General features: G+C 30.4%; 1 protein-coding gene across 3 annotated transcripts in view; it reads left to right on the plus strand.

The window, feature by feature from the left end:
- Window positions 1-3,012: 3,012 nt before the first annotated feature.
- The window catches only part of LOC108908654 (fatty-acid amide hydrolase 2-A), a 33,647-nt gene continuing 16,279 nt past the window's right edge, over window positions 3,013-20,380 (plus strand). The window contains exons 1-3 of one of the 3 annotated variants that reach the window (XM_018712763.2): window positions 3,013-3,105; window positions 16,890-17,131; window positions 18,287-18,506. In XM_018712763.2, the coding sequence (XP_018568279.1) occupies window positions 3,090-3,105; window positions 16,890-17,131; window positions 18,287-18,506 (478 nt within the window). In that variant the 5' untranslated portion in view covers window positions 3,013-3,089. Of the gene's footprint in view, window positions 3,106-3,428; window positions 3,510-7,581; window positions 7,757-16,889; window positions 17,132-18,286; window positions 18,507-20,380 lie in introns of those variants that run through there. The other 2 variants (XM_018712765.2, XM_018712764.2) reach the window with 2 other exon arrangements.

The raw sequence follows: 20,380 nt of genomic DNA on the forward strand, positions 1-20,380 counted from the left end.
TATTGTTAAAATAATGGGAAAAGAATAGATGAGGAAATCAGGAAAACTCTTACGCGGGGATATCTCGTTCTCTCTCTCCTGAAATTCATTGATCCACTAGGATAACAAGGACATGGTGCTGTGCTGATCTGTTCGTTCTATTCGAGTGTTCCAACACCTCACTTATAATTTCTGCAGGATACTCTGGCATGCGCATCTTTTGCAAAGAGGCGGATTAAATTGATGTAAATATTGGTGAGTGAAAAAACAATTTATTTTGGTTGCTAGATTTAAAGAGACAAAGAGATTTATAATTATTACAAATCTTAGGTTGTTGAAAAAAATTGAAAATTGATAATATTACATTATTTATTTCTTCCAACGAATCAGATTAACCATTTGACTAATTTCATTCAGTATCTTATATTTACTTACGCTTTTCGGCTACTGATTTTCTGCGTTTATGGTACATCGTCAAAAAGCTAATAAATATTCCATTCAACGTGCAGTTAAATTAATGTGACGCCTATAAGAAAGAAGTCAATTTCTCGGAACCGAAACGTTGAAACAAAAATCTAAACCAACATTGAATTTCTATGCTGTGCATTCCAGGAATTAATATGGTTGTTTCACCTGTAATCTTTTATAATCTCTGAGAAAGTTATACTTGAAAAAATCCTTGAAGTCATCTGCATAAAACAGTCCATTGCAGTTAATACCATTAGTAAATAAAATGAACAGTCGAGGAACCTTAAGGTACACTGCGAAGGCCAGAAATAAGAAGACACCTGTTTGTATTTATTCACCCTATCCTGTGTATCTTCATAAATCAGTAAGAAAACAAGCCTTTGATTTTGTATCATAGCTTCCTCTGCAGTTAACAAGAAAATCCTGATAAATAGCACACTTTTTTAATCATGCAGTTCTTGAATGTTGTTTTAGCAAGGAGTATAGTTAGAACCAGTTAGTTTAGGTACCACTGGAGACGCCACTGGACTTAATAAATCTAATCAAGTTAGGGTTAAATTAGCCCCTTAACACTACAAGTAACACTGTCAAATTACAACAAAATTGGGTAATTGGTATTTACGAAATAGCAATTTTTTTACAGAAGTTTAACACCCTAAAACGAAGCATCTGCGGACCAATGTTTATATGAAATTGTTGTCTTAAAATCACACAAATAATCGTCTGTTGAATTTATTGTACATACTTAATTAACACCCTGTATATATCCGCCAATAAATTATTTTCAAAATAATCTTAGAGGCAGTTTTTTATTCAGTCTAACTTTTGTGTATCTCAAATAAGAACAAATCTACTGTACTTTTCCAGACAAATTAATCTTCTTATTTCACTGTAAGTATATATATTTTAAAATTCACACTGTGAAGCCGATTAGTAAATGTTTAAAATGTAATAATCACCTACTATAAATCCATAATGCAATTAAATTATCTTTTTTATATTGGAGCAAACTTTAAACGAATGCATGTCAATTTATATAAAAAATATATAGGGTGGTCCCGAGGTAATGGGCCAAAATCCATGGATAGATTCCCGAAGCAAAAATATTGCGATTTAGCCGAACTTACCTTAGTCCAAAAGTTGATAGTTAAAGAGATACAGGGTGTTAACACCCTGTTTACATGTAAAACATTATTTTAGCTTATTTCCATTTATTTCTTAATAAATGCAAATATCTACACCAAATTTTGGGGTTTGGGATTCTTTGGATAGAGGAATTAAAATTTGTTCACATTTTGGTTATAGTTCACAGAGGGCGCCAGCTGCCATTGATTGAATGTGTTGGAAACGACATAACTTTTTTGTACTTATTTATATTTTGTAGTATATTTTGTAATTTTGTACTTAAGGTATCTCATCTTTGGTATCAAATTCTTATTTTCCAACCTATTTTACACAAAAAATTTAGACTTTATGAAAATAGCTATCTCGCACGGTTTCCGAAATATTTGGCTTTCAAACTTCCAGTGCTAATAGTTGAAATAATTAAAATAATTTAGAAAAGTCAAAAACAAGGGTTTATTTAGAATTAACAAGAATAGTAAACATTAGTAAAAAAATATGCCTTTTTGACAATAATTGCTCAAAATGTCCAGCTTCAACTTCAATACATTTATCAACTTATTAAAAGATTGTCTTATTTTAAAGTATAAATCCTTAATGCGAAATGACTTTGCAGCATTTAAAACCTGCTGCTAAAGTTCTTCTCAAATGACAGCAATAAGACAAGTGGAAGACGTTAATTATTTGATTTTCGTCCAAATCCTACTTAAGAAACTTTACCGCTAAATTAATAATACTGTAGGTGCTTAATCGTAATTTAATGCAACAACATTGGAAGTTTCAAAGACAAATATCTCGAAAACGGTGCGAGATAGCTACTTTAATAAGGTATACCTTTTTGTGTAAAAAAAGTTGAAAAATAAGAATTTGTTACCAAAGATGAGATACCTTAAAGTACAAAAAAGTTATGTCGTTTTTAACACAGTCAATCTACTGCAGCTAGCGCCCTCTATGAACTTTAACCAAAATGTGAACAGATTTCAGTTCCTCTACTCAAAGATCCCCAAAATTTTGTGAGGATATTTGCATTTGTTAAGGAATAAATAAAAAAAAACTGAAATAATATTTTACATTTAACACCCTGAATCTCTTTAACTATCAACTTTTGGACTAAGGCAAGTTCGGCTAAATCACAATATTTTTGCTTCGGGAATCTACCCATGAATTTTGGCCCATTGCCTCGGGACCACCCTGTATTTATCAAGTCACAGTAATTGTATCATTTTATAAATATTAGAAACATCAAAAGGTTATAACTTCTTAAGTTTTAAATAATTTTGAACATAATTGCGTTGAAGTTATCAAATATTACCTCTACTAAGTAAATAAATAAAGTTTATCTATTAATAATAATGAATAACTCGGTCACCTTTGGTAAAACTGATTAGGATTACTCTCCGATTAAAAATTATCTTCTATGTCCCAACCACAGTTTTCGTTGAGTAGGTGAACATCTGCTACTGATTGATGAGTTATATTCTCTCTCCTTAGAATATTTTATTTTTGTTTCTTATCGAAAAATGAAGAACCAAATGGGTAAGTTAATTTACGAGTATGTAACTTATTTACTTGAATCTAAAAACCTACATCTATATTCGAATTGTTTTTTATTACAAATAGTGATTGTCTAGACGTTGTTGTTGAATCAAATGCCATAATGCAATTGATAATCCACGACCTACTGCGACTTTTTAGGAATAATTTTTTGGGAAATCAAAGGTAGACTATTTATCTATTATAATCAACAGTGTAAATTATTGACTAATTTTCATTTTCAAAGACAAATTCCACGTAAAAAAATCGTATTACATTTTAAAAATAGGAAATATTTATTAAAATTAATATTAATTTTAGATTACAAATTACTTTAATGAAGTATGACTTTATCGGGGTTTTATGGAATGCTACATTTCATATAGGTAAAGGGTAAAAAAAATCAGGTAAGAAGTAATTTGATGTAATTGCAATTTTTCACAATTTTGCATCCGCTCGGCTAAACTACGCCTCGCCTAGCAAATACAAAATTTACTGGCACAAGTATCTAACACTTTTAATCCTAATATAACAATATAATATTTTAATTCATTTCTCGAAAATAATGGTTACAACCTTTTCAAAAGAATATAATCCCAAATTCACTTTATAGGTATGATGTAATTTACAAATTTGGAACAAAATTATCGTTTATTTATAAATGTTTTGAATAACAGAATTTGAAAAATTAACAAAACATGTTTACAAGTATAAAATATTGTCAAATGATACTTATTTTGTGACCTAGTTTTAGTTTTTTATTTATTTTAATATTTTATCACCTATGAAAAATAGGTATTTAAAAATTAATTAAATAAACCCTTACGCCAAAAAGATTCGGAAAGTTAGTATGACTGGAAAAAAGGTTCTGCTACAAGTTTTACGATATTTATCGCAAAGGTAATATAGGCAATACAATACACATATTTGATTAAATTTGTGTTCCGTACCACATGATCAATGAATTATACAAAATTATAATATTTTGCAGTAGATACTTCTTATATTTTCTTATAAATTAAAATTTAAATATTATTGTAAACCGTTCAGTTTAACACTATGGCTACTGTTAAGTCAACTAACTAAAAATAATAATTTCAAAATGTATTCAAAAGTATTTTATTTCATTTTACCACTGAGGAGTATTTATTTATTAATCCGTGATGAAGTTCTGTAGAAGTTTTCTAATTCTTTGCAATGATGTTTAACAAAAAATTTTTAATAGAGAATATTAACTCTTAGTAGCATAAAAATCATAAAAAGATGCAATACCGCAATTGATAGGTAGGTAATAAAAATATTTAATGACGATCTTTTAATGAGATTTAGTAGATTCTTATATCAAATGTAATCATGGATACCTCGTTTTGAACAATTGTTGTAGGACTTAATTGCTTAATTACTTACTAACCAGAAACAAATTTTTCTTGGGAAAATAGGGCGGCACTTCCAGTAGCACACCACTGGTTAAAGTCACAAGGTTAATATTACATTCAATAAAAGGTCTAATTAAACGAATACTCTGTAGTAAATTTCATTCAATTCTTTATAGCGCATTATGAAGATATGGCAGAAAAAATGTATATATTTTTGTAAACTTTAACACCCTGTATCTCGAATATTAAGTCGCGCAGGAAAAAAGTTTGTAGAGCAAAGTCAATTTTTTTTTGGTAATGAATCTAGTACTGCAGTTGCTGTATTTAAAGTGAAAAATGCGGAAAATTCTCTTCTATTTTATCATTTTGCACTTTCCTGAACATAACTAAAAAACAGACAATGCCTTCCTGTTTGCTAGATCTGTCGATTATGTGGTTGCATACATTCTAGGGAGAATAGCGGTGGTCACCAAATCCGTCTGAATGTTGGTTTACTTCTTTTTTTCTCTGTGATGTACCTATATCACAATTTTTTTACATGCAGGAGCGTAATTTTTTGTATTTCAAGACATTTAAAATTTCGTTATTATAAGAGGATGCACCGTTTTCAAGATAAGTAGTTATTTTTGAAATTATGATGAGAATAATTCAAATAATATTATCTGTGAACAAAATAAAATATTACTTACATTGTTTTTGCAACTTGAAATAAACTGTCTCTATCTTTTCATTAATTTTGAAAATTCCCATCTCCAAAATGGAAGAAAACTTTACGTCGTTGGAAATTAAAATTTAGCAGAGCATTTTAGTTATACTATACAAATAAAAATAATAATAATAATACAGATGTGATTGTTCGTTATTACTCGTCGTTTCTACCAGCGGCTTCGCTCGCATTGAAGCCATTAAATAAGTATCAGAGATCAAGGGTAAAATCACGAATTAACCACAAAAATGACACCTAACCTAAAACAATAAATATAGAAAATCTTTCGTAAAAAATACTTTTTTTAATAAAAAGTATCCTATGTTACTTCTAATACCTCCAAGAATATGTGTACAAAGTTTCATGATAGTAGGGATAGTAGGGATTCCTTCCTTAAAGTATTATACATATAGGAAAATTTGATATTTTTTATTAAGCAAAAGTCGATTCTAATTTAGTAAACTTAATCACATTGTACAATAATTACTTAAAAAACGAGACTCTCAAAGAATAACAAAGTTTATTTCCATTTCCATTATGTCAACAGTATATAAACAATGTTTTTATTGAGAACCTTGGCCTATGATTTTTGGTATTGACTTATTTATACGATAATAGTCCATAAAATGTTCTACTAAATTTGTAACAGACACAAAACTATAAAATTAAGAAATTCCAAATACTACTGTTTTGCAAGTCATCTTACAGATTCAATTCCTTTAATTTATTATTATTTTTATTTTTATATCTATCTATTCTACTACCTATTACTTTTGAATAGATTAATTTGCAATCTCTATTTTTCCTTTTCCGAAATTTTGACTGAACCCCATATGACCATTTTCCCAAACACAATCTTTTAACTTCAATAATTCTAACTTTTTCATGATTAGGCAAAAATAAAAATTACTGTTTTGGCGTTGGTAAAGATTTGTTTAATTAATTTTTCCCACACGTGGCAAAATACCCCAAATAAACAGGGAGAAAACTAAAATTATATAATTTCTTCAGACAATGTAATTAAGTACTTACCTTATTTATCACTACCAAAACATTTACGATAAAAATATGATTTTATTGTCATCGAAAACTGAATTTATTTAATAATAAAAGTAAAATAATGTGGGGTTCAAAAACTTATAATTATATTTTCTTTCACAAAAATTATACCATTTTTTTCAGTAACACGTAATTAAATAAAAAAAGAATATTGCACTAATTTCTGATTTTCCCCATTCTATAAATTGTGACTTAATCAAACTTGAATCTCTATTATTATTCTTATTTAGGGATCATTAATTTGCTCAAAATTTATTAATAAATATTTGTTGGAGATGGCTAATTTAATTTATACAAAGTAGTAAATTCTCTACATGTTCTTGAAAGTACTTTGTCAAATTTTCCATAAATAACAAACAAATTAAAATAATCGTCATTAGTATAATTTAAACGATCCCCAGGCATTTTTATTTAAATTTTCGGCCAATGCTATTCATACACAACAATAATTTTAGAACTAACTTGACAAATGTCAAGTTATTTCAATTGTTTTAGGAGTGTTTCTAGTCATGGCCAATTTGACAACAGGTCTGATACGAGAAAAAGTGTCCAAAAAAATAGAAAATTGCATATATCTCTACTACGGCAACCCTAAGAACAACCCTAATTTCAATCTGCATACGACAGAGTAAAAAATATAAGGTGTTCCATTTAAGTTAACAAAGTTATAGCTGTATGAAGTTATCAAAATGTAACAGCAAAAATGAAACACCTAGTAATAAATGTTTTAATTTATTGGTATACTATAACTTATTGTTACCTATTCCCTTTACAAGTACCAAAAATCCACTTGATACCACGCTCCTGAAAAGAATTACTAGCATCTTCGCGGACCCTTGTACCTGCCAATTTTTTTCTTTAATAATTAATATCTCAAATTCTATAACTCCTAGGTATAGGGAATATTTTAACAGTGACCTCAAATTTCAAAATCTAAAAATGCAATAATATATAGGGTGTCCCATTTAAAATAACGAAGTTGGTATCGACTTCCGGTATAACCGGAAGTGCTGGAAAGTTCTAGATATATTAGTTATGTTCCCCTCAAGGACATTGACATGTTGCCAACGTTTCAAATTTTTCGGATCAGTACTTTCTTAGATATCGATCGACGTAGTTTCCTGTGGAACACCCTGTATTAAACTACAAAATTACCGACTACTGATACTTTTTTCACCAAAAAGATATTGGTGCCTGTATAAAATTATTTTTTTTATTAAGATAGTGAGAGCTCATGATTGTCCGTCAATGAATACCTTTGATGAGCAGGTACTGTATTTTTTAAAGATTTGCTCGTCATGGTTTGCTGAGGGGCAGCGAATCCAGTTTGGTGAACTACCGCTGTGAAGAACGGGTGGGAGCATTTTTATATGGTGCAGTAAAATAGTCGGTGGTGCATTTTAACATCAGAAACATAAATACAAGTGAAAATAAATGAAGTGTCCAAATTAAATCGAAATAGATCACTTGTGTGTCTAAAAAATCAAATATTTTTATGGATTTTTTCCAAGACGTAAGTAAAAATATAATTAAATTAATAGAAAAATAAAATGTTTTTTAAATAGTATGTAACATTGAGTCAAGCAATACGATCGTATAAAAGTTTGACATTCAGAATAATTGCAATGAAAAAATTAAAGTAATTTAGTGTATTTTTTATGGACAAATTAAATCTGTAGTAAATCAACCAGAATAAAGATTTTTTACACCTTTTCCTTTCCAATGCTTTCAAATCCTAAGAAATATATACAGAGTGCTCAATTTGATTCGTACGGTTCTACTAATTTTTAAATAAAAGTAGCCAGTCCTCAAATATTTAATGAATAATAATTATTATTTTCGTTTTCCCAAAAAATTTTGAAAATGAATAATTTTGACATAATTTTTATTTTTATTGTAAGAAAAACACGAATAACTAATAATGCGTATTGTAGGTATTTACAGTCATCGAAAATTCGAAAGTTGAATATGAATTTAAACGAAACGATCAAGAAAATAAAGTCATTTAATTTTAAAGAATTGTTTACTGAGTGCTTTGAAAATGGCTGGAAAGTTTTCATTTAGCGAGAAAGTCGACATGCTATTGGTGTTAGGTTTCTGTGATGTTATTTCTGTTGTTTAAGTTTGTTTTTCTATTAAATTATTCTTATTCCAACGTTTTTCCTTATCGTTAAGATTTAAATTTTCGATGTTTTTAAATAACACAACTACAATACGTATTATTAGTTTCTGTTGAAAACCACAAAGCTTTTTGAGAACTAACAAGAGTAAGAAAAGTTTCAGAATTAAATTCCCCATAAAGTAAAGTAATAATTGTTTAAATCCACCAACGGGTTAAAAAATTCTCTCACATTTTAACGGTGCATCACCCCTATATCAACCCTTTAAAATACTTTGTTGAACCCTAAGTTCAAGTACAAGTGAGGTATTGATTTTTTTCGAAACTTGAAACCCTACTTCCAAAGTCTATAGCATCTATGGTCTGTGTATGTTCTTTTGGGAAACACCCTGTATAAACTTCTTTTTCTTCTTGCCTTTAAAGTTCTAGATTAAATTTAATATTACGAAATTAAAAAATCGGAATATTGTTGGATTCAGGGATAAATTCTGTAACAGATTAAATAGAAAAATTAATACAAGTTCATTTAAAAGACCATTAGGTCTTGACAAAAAATAATGTCAGTTTGAAGTTTTTTGAGAATCATTAACGCCAATGTATTGTTTTTAGAAATTAGATATAATTTGTAGCGTTTTCTACGAAAAAAGTATAAACATTTGCTTGTTTGCGTGTTCAATAGACGAAACATGCGCAATAAAACGATTTACAAAATGCCGGATAAATTGTTTAAAAGTTATTGCAAAAAAATGTCAAAAAACGTGGAAAAACAGCATTTTTAAAATTATTCATAATTTGGTTGTTATTTGTTGGAATTTTATAAATATGCCTAAAAGTTGTGAGTTTTATTGTTCTTCAAAACTATACTGTGGGCGCAATAGTTTTTGCGAAATTCTATTTATTTATCCCGTCAAGAGCAAAAATGTATAGCATTAACCTTGTGTCTCTCCGAAAGTTATTGAGCCGATTTTTAAACTAACATTACTTAGTTTTGTATTTAAATGAAATTTTGATTTATTGCCAGGGGTCCGAAAAAAAAAGTGTAACTCGGCTCCAAAAAGGAACATTTTTTTTAAATGTGTGGTTTTTGATTGGCTATACAATCACACATTTTATATTACATTATATTTAATTAAAAAAAGTGTGATTGTATAGCTAACATACTAAGTTAGGTTTTAAGCTTTAAAAATCTACTTGCTAAACCCTTTTTTGTTGTTAACTTTCGGAAAGACAGATGGTTAGTTATGCATTTTTGTCCTTGACGGGATAAAAAATAAATAGAATTTTGCAAAAACTATCGGGCCCACATCGCCCATCTTTCGCACAGTTTTGAAGAACAATAAAACTCGCAACTTTTAGGCATATTTATAAAATTCCAACAAATAACAACCAAGTTGTGGATAATTAAAAAAATGCTGTTTCCACGTTTTTCATGTTTTTTTTTTGCAATAACTTTTAAACAATTTATCCAATTTTAATGCGGCATTTTGTAGGCATTTTTATTGCATATATTTCGTCTGTTGAACACTTTTTTCTAAAATCGATAGTTTTTCCAAGATATTGCAAAAACTGATTTTCGACCCAAATTGTTTAAAAAAACAATGTTGCTAATGAAAAAAATTGACTCACGACATGAGACACCTTTTCTACTCTCTTCCCTTACACATTTCAACAATAAAATAGCGGACGGCCAATTCATCGATGTTCAAATATTATAGTAACACGACTATTAGCAAGAAACAGAACTGTCTAAGATATTACACCATTCAAAATCATTTAAACGCTTAAACTTGGTAATGAAATTTAAAAAAATGCTCAGTACTTCCGGCAGTATTCGCTTATTAATGTCATGACCATTTCGCCACTTTATTCGGGGTCACTGCCAAGTGCTCCGATTGCATTGTAAAAATGTATTGCTACACAGGACACACCCAATTTTCGAGCTTTTCAGTCACACCTGCGATATTGCCAATAATTGCAATAATAATTTTTTTTAGGAATCAGTTTTCACTGTTCAAAATCTAAAAACCAACAGAATGCCATTGAAGCTGTTGCCAAGTTGCCAAGTATAATAAATTATTAAACACGGTAAAGATATATTATTAATTTAAAAAAGAATTGCTGACAGCAAAAACTTGTATGCGTACATTTCGTGGAAATTGTTGATTTTGTGTGCATACTTATGGACGCAAAAAGAACAGCATCCGAAAACAAATAAATTTCCATAAATTATTATTAATAATATATAATTAGTTCTACTGGTATTGAAATAGTAGGAAAACCTTTAGGCTGTGCTCAAGCAGATACAGCAAGCTCCATCTCTCGATGTGATGCACTTACCTAGTATATCAGATAGATATTTACAGTAAAGTATAGCCTAATGTAAGTAATTAACTAATTAATTAAAATATTACAACAGTAGTAGCCAAGAGAACAGAGGGAAAAAACAACAAATAAGAAAAACAATTTTGTAATGTAAGATAACCTAAAATTAGCAAAAATATATTATTAATAAATATTATTGTAATTAATGAAGCAGGTAATTTATAAAAAAAAATGGTCAAACACGCCACTACATAAAAAAATGAACTAATTAGCAATAAACTTCATCAAGTGTAACATGTTGTTTCATGGTAAACCAAAGTTCGTTGCTATACATGTATACCTACAAATTGTATATTCGCATACAAAATTAAATTAACTCTTCATTGATACGTTTAAAATATTCTGTTTAAAAATAGAATACGATGACTTGCCATTTATATTGTGTGCAGTAGATCATTGATGCCGAAAAAAAAAACATTTCCGTGGCGTAGATCATTATTATAATAATTATACCTAGTGGCAGTAGTGGAAGGGGAAGTAAACTAAAATTCTTGACCAAGCTTTAAATATCGGGTCCTAAGTCACAAATTAATAATAGAAACTTCCGTAAATCTGGATACGAGTATAAAAAAGGCCAGTCTCCATTTTCGCGATTTGGAATTATGCCCACCTTCTGAAATGCTCTTCTTAAGTGCACACAGCTTGTGCAAATAAAACCAATTTCATGCTGTTTGCATCACTTTTAATAAAATTAATTAAAAACTTCAAATGTTAAGTTACAAATTTCTGTCTAATTGCACGTGTATATGAACGTAATGTGGATATAAACTGCGTTAAGACTGAGTGCAAAATGCAATAGCTTAGTCAGATTTTGGATAAAAATGCATCTATCTTTTAAAGTAAGAAAACAGTGTTCAAATTTGAGGTAACTTTTTAAATTTTCTGCCATTTCTCTTATTTGTACTGGAATAGTTTTGATTTTTTGATAGCTGATAGGTAGAAACATGGCGGTTAATAAATATGAAGAAGTATACGATTGTATAGGGTGTCTCAAACTTCTGTGAGGATACCAAAAATTTAAATAACATTTGGGACACATTGTGTTAAATGGAATGAGGTAAGCTCCATTTTCAATCGAAAGTATTATCTTTGGGATTTGACAGAAACGACGTCATTAATTATATTTTTTGCAGAAACATACCCAAATTTTTTTCCTGTTAAAAACCTCCCTTTTTTCTAATAAACTTTTATTAGAGAAATTTTTCTGTTATTTCCCGTTTAAAAGTTTTAAGCAATATCGTCCTAAAGAGTATCACAATAAAGACCTAAAAATCACATTAGCGTTAGAAGGATTAAGTAGTCTTTGGAAAATAATTGAATGTTCGTTGTTTAAAGTGCATAAGTATCACAGAGTACTTCGTCATTACTCAATACCAACGTCAGAAAAAGTTGATTTACGGCGAGTCACAAAAAAAATCAAGAGCTGCAGAGTTATATCGAGAAAGGTATCCAGAGCGCCTCATTCCAGATCATACAACCTTTACAAGATTGAAGGCGACCTTGCGACGAAATGAAAAAATCAAATAATTGACCGAAGAGTAAGAAACAATGTTAATACAGCTAGACTGTTACAGTTAGGGTTTCTGATTTCTCGGTCTATTTTTTTTCTCGGGTCTCGAGAATTCTCGACTAGGAATTCCCGGGAATTCTCGAATTCTCGTGAAATATCTAAAACTTAAAAAAGTCATAATTTTGGTATTGCAATGCGAAATACAAACATGCTATTATACTTAACAATCATCATTAACATTTATTATTTATTCAGTATTTTTATTAATTACTTATGTATCTACTTCTAGTAACAAAACTTTCTTTTCTTCTTAAAACCTTTAACTTGTTTTTTTATTAAACACTTTCAATATACTTATTATGTTTATTTCAATGTTTCTGAGTCGTAGTTTTCTTCCAATAATAATTATTAATAATCATTAATCATGCAGTCTTTTAATTAAATAAATAGTAAATAAGCAATTTAACCGAAGAAATCTTAAAAAAAAACAAGCTTTAATTTAAAGATACAGAAGCGTTCTTCCTATTAATTTATTACTTCAACATTAGGTATCTGCTTATAATAAAATTTCTATACAGACTTATAACTAGGTACAGGGTGATTCACTATATTTTACCTCTTTTAACTTTTTTGTTTTAAGAGTTATAAAAAATGTGAAATACAAAAGTTGAACGATTTTTTATAAAATTTTCGAATATGATAGTAGAAAAACAAATGAAGTTCAAACAAAATGGCCGCGGATGTTAACTTTGTTAATTTAAATGGAACACCTTGTATATTTTTACACATTTGGATACAACCTTCCCTGTCGAGCACAGTCATATATGGTTTGTTGGGTCCATCTCTAACAATAAGCGAGATAATATTAAAAAACGAAAAGAACGTTTTTTATTAGAAAATAAAATATTTTGTAATTGTTGGATGTTTTTGGGGCATTTCTGCCTTTTTCCAATTTTGTAAGGATTTAGATTTATTTGCAATATATTTTGACATATCGAACATTGACATAGTCCAAAATGGGTATAAGTATTTTAACTAAATCGCACTAATTAGTCCGAGAGGGGCTTATTTACTCATGGACAATGTTATATGGTAGGCCGTGACAGTGACAGGTAATATTATGACAACATTGTTATTGTTTGACAGTTTGTATTATTATTTATTTAAAATGGGATACAAAGAAGTAGAAGATTTAAATATTATAGGAATTAAGATAGAGTAGTTAAGATATTCTCCATAGTTTATTTTAATTCCTAATAATATTTCAATTTTCTACTTCTGTGTAACCCATTTTAATTAAATACTAATACAAACTGTCAAACAATAACAATGTTATCATGACATTACTACCTGTCAGTGTCACGACCTACCAAATATAAGATTATCCATGAGTAATTCGCCTCACACGGTCTAATTAGTGAGATTTACTTAAAATACCTATACGCGTTTTGGACTATATCAATGTCCGATATGTCAAAATATATTACAACTAAATCTAAATACTTACGTAATTGGAAAACAGGCAGAAATGCCTGAAAGAGTTCTAACATTCTAACAATTACAAGATGTCTTATTTTCTTAATAAAGAAACATCATTTCGTTTTTTAGTATTATCTCGCCTATTATTAGAGATGGACCCAACAAATCTATATGACTATGTTCGACAAGGAACATTCTATCCAAATATGTAAAAATATACAGGGTGTTCCATTTAAATTAACAAAGTTAACATCCGCGGCCATTTTGTTTGAACTTCATTTGTTTTTCTATCATTTTCGAAAACTTCATAAAAAATCGTGCAACTTTTATATTTCACATTTTTTTATAACTCTTAAAACAAAAAAATTAAAGGGGGGTCAAAATATAGTGAATCACCCTGTACATTAAAAAAAAAGAATCATCAAAGTAAACTAATGCCTTAAAAACTTAAACAAATCATGAGCTGGTAGAGAAACCACTTTAACCGCTCAGTTATTTGTCGAGAAACGAATTAAACGCATCAACGAAACCAACTCCAGTCAAGAACTTAAGACGCGCGTGATTTTTAAATTTCTCGATTTCTCGGAACTTTTTTCTCGTCTCGAGTAAGGCCAGATTTCCCGGGAATTCTCGCTTCGAGAAGTCTCGACCAGAAACCCTAGTTACAGTATTTCGAACAAAATTCATGAAATTCTGCAGGCTAGCCGGGAATTGAATTTGGATAAGTCAATCGTTCAACGAAGACCAATGGGTGTCATGACTACAATGTTCACAATTTGCTTGGAGTATTTGCCAGAGCGTCACATTGCAAACAGACTTAATTTTATAGCTCAAATTACAGAAACTGATGATCAGAACCTTTTTCGGCACGTTCTTTGGACGGATGATAGTTGGTTTGTCAGTAGTTAATGGTTTGCCAAACAGGCGTAATGAACACTACTAGTCCATTGAAAATCTCCCGTAACGTAACCTATATTTCAAATTTGAGCTAAATATCTCAAAAACTGTGGGAGCTATAGAGAAAAAAACTGAAAAAATCTTAAAATTTCAACACCCTGTATATGAATTTTTAGTCATGAAATAAGCCAAAGAATTACCCCCTCCCTTATGTACATGATATTTAGGAACACCCTGTATATGTACTTTAAAAATAAATTTATAAAAAGGATTTATTAAAAATACAATTGGCATCTAGTGACATTGTTTGACTTTATTTGTTTGAATTGTCAGCGATATTGTTTTCTCCTTAATGTGTGTCTCTCAATCACACGAAACGTAAACTTCGTTGTTAATGAAAAATAAAACAGTATACACGCAATGTATCATCATCAGATATGTTAAATGGTAAATGATAATGTGACCTTTAATAGCAATTATTCTCGTACTTTGGAAGGATGAAATTACAATGTATGAGACTTAATTTCAATGTGTGACATTTACCTGAAGATGTTTTAAATGCACACGTTATAAATTTTCGTATCGGGAGAAAAAACAACATTACCGAACTAACAGGTATGCAAATTAGCTAAGCATGGATAATATTTGTCCTCAAAGTTATAAAAAAAAGTAAACGCGTAAAACAATTCAAATAATTTAAACAGGTAGATTTGTTAAATAAATATAGACATCAATTTAAACATATTTTCTTGTCTGCCTTGTTTTTCAAATAAGCGGTGTCAAAATTTTCAAAGAAACACTCTCAGATTCTTCACAATAAAGGAATCTTTAAGCAAATAATCGGTTATACAGATTTAGATAACGCATTGCAATATCTTCTTAGGGAAACACTTTCAAGAAAAACTTTTTAGACAAAAGTTGCAGGGTTCTGAGGGGGACAATGGTGACCTTGACCTTGACCCAAAGGTCAACCGTAGAGGACATTTAAAGGTGAACTTGGACTTTTAGATGTGCTATATGTATTTTTGACACCGAAGATGGATAGAGCAGAAAATTTTACATAAAGATATGTCTTTATGTTATATTTTGCGATATCTTAAAGGGAAAGCACTTAGACGAAGGATTATGGTTGAAAGTTTTATGGTTTGATGGGATCATACGATAATGACCTTGACTATGACCTAGAGGTCAAGCTTGAAGGTTCTTTGAAGGTCAAATCAAGTTACGAAATAGGAGAATCTTGTTTGCAGCCCCATTAGGATAAGGCAAGATCGTTATGGCCCAGCCAGTCAAGGCAAAATCGCTGTAACCCGACTAGTCAAAGCAAGATCTCTATGATCTGGCCAGTCAAGGCAAGATCGTTATGATCCAGATATTCTAGGCAAAGCCGCTATAACCCAGCACGGCAAGATCGCTTCCACCCGGCCAATCAAGGCAAGATCGCTTCGACACCCCTGGCCAGGTCATAGTGATTTTGCCTAGACTAGCCCGGTTACAGCGATCTTATCTTGACTGGCTGAACCATAACGACCTTGTCGTAACTTAATAGGACTGCAAAAAATTTGACCATAAAAGAACCTTCACGCTTGACCTCTAGGTCATAATCAAGGTCATCAACGTATGATCCCATCAACCCACAAAACTTTGAACCAGAATCCTTCGTCGCAAATGCTTTCTCGTAAAATATCGCAAAATCTTATTCAGAACATTATTTAACCCTAAAATAACTTGCTAGAGTCACTTTGACCCATAACATAAAGACATATGTGAACCGTCAAAAGATCACTTTTGTACCAAATAAAATTTGCTATACAAGAACAATTTTTAAACGCATTTTTGACACAAGAAAACCTTTTTTCCAAGGGTGTGCCTTAATTTTTGAGAGAAATGTAAGCAGGATACATCAAATCTACGTCACTGGTTTTAATCTTGTATGTCATTAAAAAACAATAATCAATCAGTACCAATACGATTATTACTGTTTTTCATATTATTGAATCATCGACTATTTACAGGAAAGTTAGATAGTGGACAAACTAGATATAAAAACGCCTGACGATAAAAGTTCCAATCTCCCAAATCTTTGATTATACTATTTTTTTTCACTACCTTCTAAATGCATATATCTCTAGAGGGAAAGGTGACTGCTTACATTAAAAAAAAACTATATGAATGGCCCACCTTAAAACTACCTTTAGTACACAACCCTCAAAATGTTTTCACTTCATTTCATATTCACTAAGTTCATACTGTTTTTAGATACCAACGATAGAAGAAACGGACTCTGTCAGAACAAAACTTTAGAACTCTTGGGAATACACTACATAATGATGGACTTCTTCTTTTCGATACTTATAGCATTTATGACATTTTTACGGTTTTTAACCCATCCGATCTACGTGTGGTTTGCACAAGGAAAGAAAAAAAGTGTACCACCGATAACAAATGATATACTTCGTATAAACGCTACAGAATTGGCTGCCAAAATTAGGAAGAAACAGGTAAGTTGAGAATCAATAAAATTGTCTTAAAACCTTAAAATGTCTGTATCAACTTTGAAACTTTTGGTACAATCAAAATTATATTAAATAGATATAATATTCGTGCAATTTTTAAGGGCATATCTCTATTAATGTGCTTTCTTGAAACTTCTGTCAGTATCCGAACATTTAAACAGATCTTAAACAGAAAAACTGCTAGCTCTGCAACAAAACCGTATACAGTGGTGCAGGATGACTCAAATTAGAAAAAAAGTCGCCTCTTTAAAATAGTAGTGTTACATACTGACGTATTCGTAATTTTATCATCTGTCTGTTACTATCAAGATCCAATATGGCGCCCATAAGAAACAAAACAATTGAATGTTGCACATCTGAAACTAGTAGCCGTAGAAATTTTCTTTCGGCGAAAATGAATTGCTCGTATCTTATGTTTGGTTTATTTTTATGACCCTGGAAAGGGTCACCCTGTACATCTTACAGTTTCCCAAATGTCAATGGTGAGCCATGAAAAACGGACCACCCTGTATATTTTACTGTTATTAATAATTATTTCAAAGATGGTGTTGAAAAAGTAAATACACATTTCGGTAATAAGCTACGGTACTGATATCAGAAGTTGTTATTGATAAAAATATTCATTTATTCAAAATCTTTTAAACTGGATTGCAGTAGAATACATTAGGTCTTTTTACATGGCTATGTAATGATTTTACGGGTATTATTCCATGTGCAAAGGTTACTACTAATTTAGTTTGTGATTATTTTCCAGTGAGAAGTATTTTGAAAAAATAACATTTTCTAATTTGCATCACCGCAGAACTAATTTTGAACCAGTGGTTTTGTGTGAACAGAAAATAATTTCACCCTTCTTGTTATACACATGAACTTCTAAAAAGTTCAATAACTGTTAAGACAATAAATTAAATTAAATTTGCACAAAAAACTAGAGGTATCATCTAAATGTTATTACTTATAAGCGTTCCGAACCGGAAAAGCCATTATCCATGTATTAATATCTGATAAAACGTGTAAAAATCAATTCAGATAATCGAAGACAATAGTTGTGTTTTATTTATTAAAATGAAAGAAATGCGTACTAAACATTCACCCTGTATATCTAACAATTCGTTTGACATAAATTGATTTTGTTTCTAGTTGTCTAGTGTTGAAATATGCCAAGCCTACATAGATCGGATCAAACAAGTGAATCCAATAATCAACGCAGTGGTAGAGGACAGATTTCAACAGGCACTGAAGGAAGCCAAAACTGTGGACGATTACCTAACAAAGTGCGCGCTGAACGAAGAAGATCTAGAAAAGATCAAACCGCTGTTAGGAGTACCGGTGACCATTAAAGAAAGTTGTAGCTTACAAGGTAACGAGTGAAATAATTACAAACGTAAGTAAACTGGCCAGAACTGCACAACAAAGATCCACCAGCTTGTTTCCTTTAAATAAATGTTTTGTGTTGCCGTCACGTCGCGCCGTCATTTTTCAAAATATCAATGCCCCAAAATTTGTTATGTATTGGCCTTATAATAATGATATACAGGGTCAGAAAGTCCCCATGGTTCATCGGCCGTTACGTGAGAGCGATAAAGAAAGTCATAGAAATGTCTGCGATAGAGAAAGATGGCTATAATGAAGGCGTCTAATAATCACCGCCCATTATAGCCATCTTTCTCTATCGCACGGATTTCTATGACTTACTTTATCGCTAGGGTCTCAAAAATACAAATACGGACCTGTAAACAATAACAAAGGAGGAGGAAGTTCGGATGCAATTTAGAAATTATTTTTTAATTTACCAAAAAAAATATTCCGTTAATACATCGGATTTAAAATAGTAATTAATAAAAAAATATATTTTCTTTTAATTATATTATCATCAAGGACGTGAGTATAAATTTGATACAAACGTGCAAAAATAAAAAACTGAAAGTACCTGTATATTAAATATTTGTAGTTAAAGAACTATAAATACAAATTATACTTGTTATAATATTGTACAGAAATAAGAATCATTTTTGTACAGGCGATATGACACAATTTGATCTGCACCAAAAATTAAAATAAACATTTCTGTTTCAAGATACAGATTACACAAACAAAAAACAGTCCAAACCCAATTGTCCCACATACCATTTTGTCCAAATATATAATTTTTGTAGTATTTTGAGACGCTGAACACGATGTCATTAGTAAAATTTACCAATGACCTTGACATTTCTCTAAAAATCCATTATGTAGGTGAAAACTGGTCCAAATATGGGTCAAAAATGGTTTTTTCCTAAATTTTGTCCAAATTTGTAATTTCCCTAGACGCTGAATACAATGTCATTATTAAAAGTTATCCATGACCTTGATATTTCTCAAAAAATCCACTATTTAGGTGAATACTGGTCCAAATATGGGTCAAAACTGATTTCTTCCTAAATTTTGTCCAAATGTATTTCTCTAGTATTTTAAGACGCTGAACACGATGTCATTAGTAAAAGTTACCCATGACCTTGATATTTCTCAGAAAATCCACTATTTAGGTGAATACTTGTCCAAATATGGGTCAAAACTGATTTCTTCCTAAATTTTATCCAAATATGTCTTTTCTCTAGTATTTTGAGACGCTGAACACGATATCATTAGTAAAAGTTACCTATGACTTTGATATTTATCAGAAAATCCACTATTTAGGTGAATACTGGTCCAAATATGAGTCAAAACTGATTTATTCCTAAATTTTATCCAAATATGTCATTTCTCTAGTATTTTGTGACGCTGAACACGATATCATTAGTAAAAGTTACCCATGACCTTGATATTTCTCAGAAAATCCACTATTTAGGTGAATACTGGTCCAAATATGGGTCAAAACTGATGTTTTTCTAAATTTCCTCCAAATATGTCATATCCCTAGTATATTGAGACGCTCAACACGATGTCATTATTAAAAGTTATCCATGACCTTGATATTTCTCAAAAAATCCACTATTTAAGTGAATACTGGTCCAAATATGGGTCAAAACTGATTTCTTCCTAAATTTTGTCCAAATGTATTTCTCTAGTATTTTAAGACGCTGAACACGATGTCATTAGTAAAAGTTACCCATGACCTTGATATTTCTCAGAAAATCCACTATTTAGGTGAATACTTGTCCAAATATGGGTCAAAACTGATTTTTTCCTAAATTTTATCCAAATACGTCATTTCTCTAGTATTTTGAGACGCTGAACACGATATCATTAGTAAAA

The sequence above is a fragment of the Anoplophora glabripennis genome, unplaced genomic scaffold, assembly GCF_000390285.2.
Source record: "Anoplophora glabripennis isolate ALB-LARVAE unplaced genomic scaffold, Agla_2.0 scaffold208, whole genome shotgun sequence".
Classification (NCBI taxonomy): domain Eukaryota; kingdom Metazoa; phylum Arthropoda; class Insecta; order Coleoptera; family Cerambycidae; genus Anoplophora; species Anoplophora glabripennis.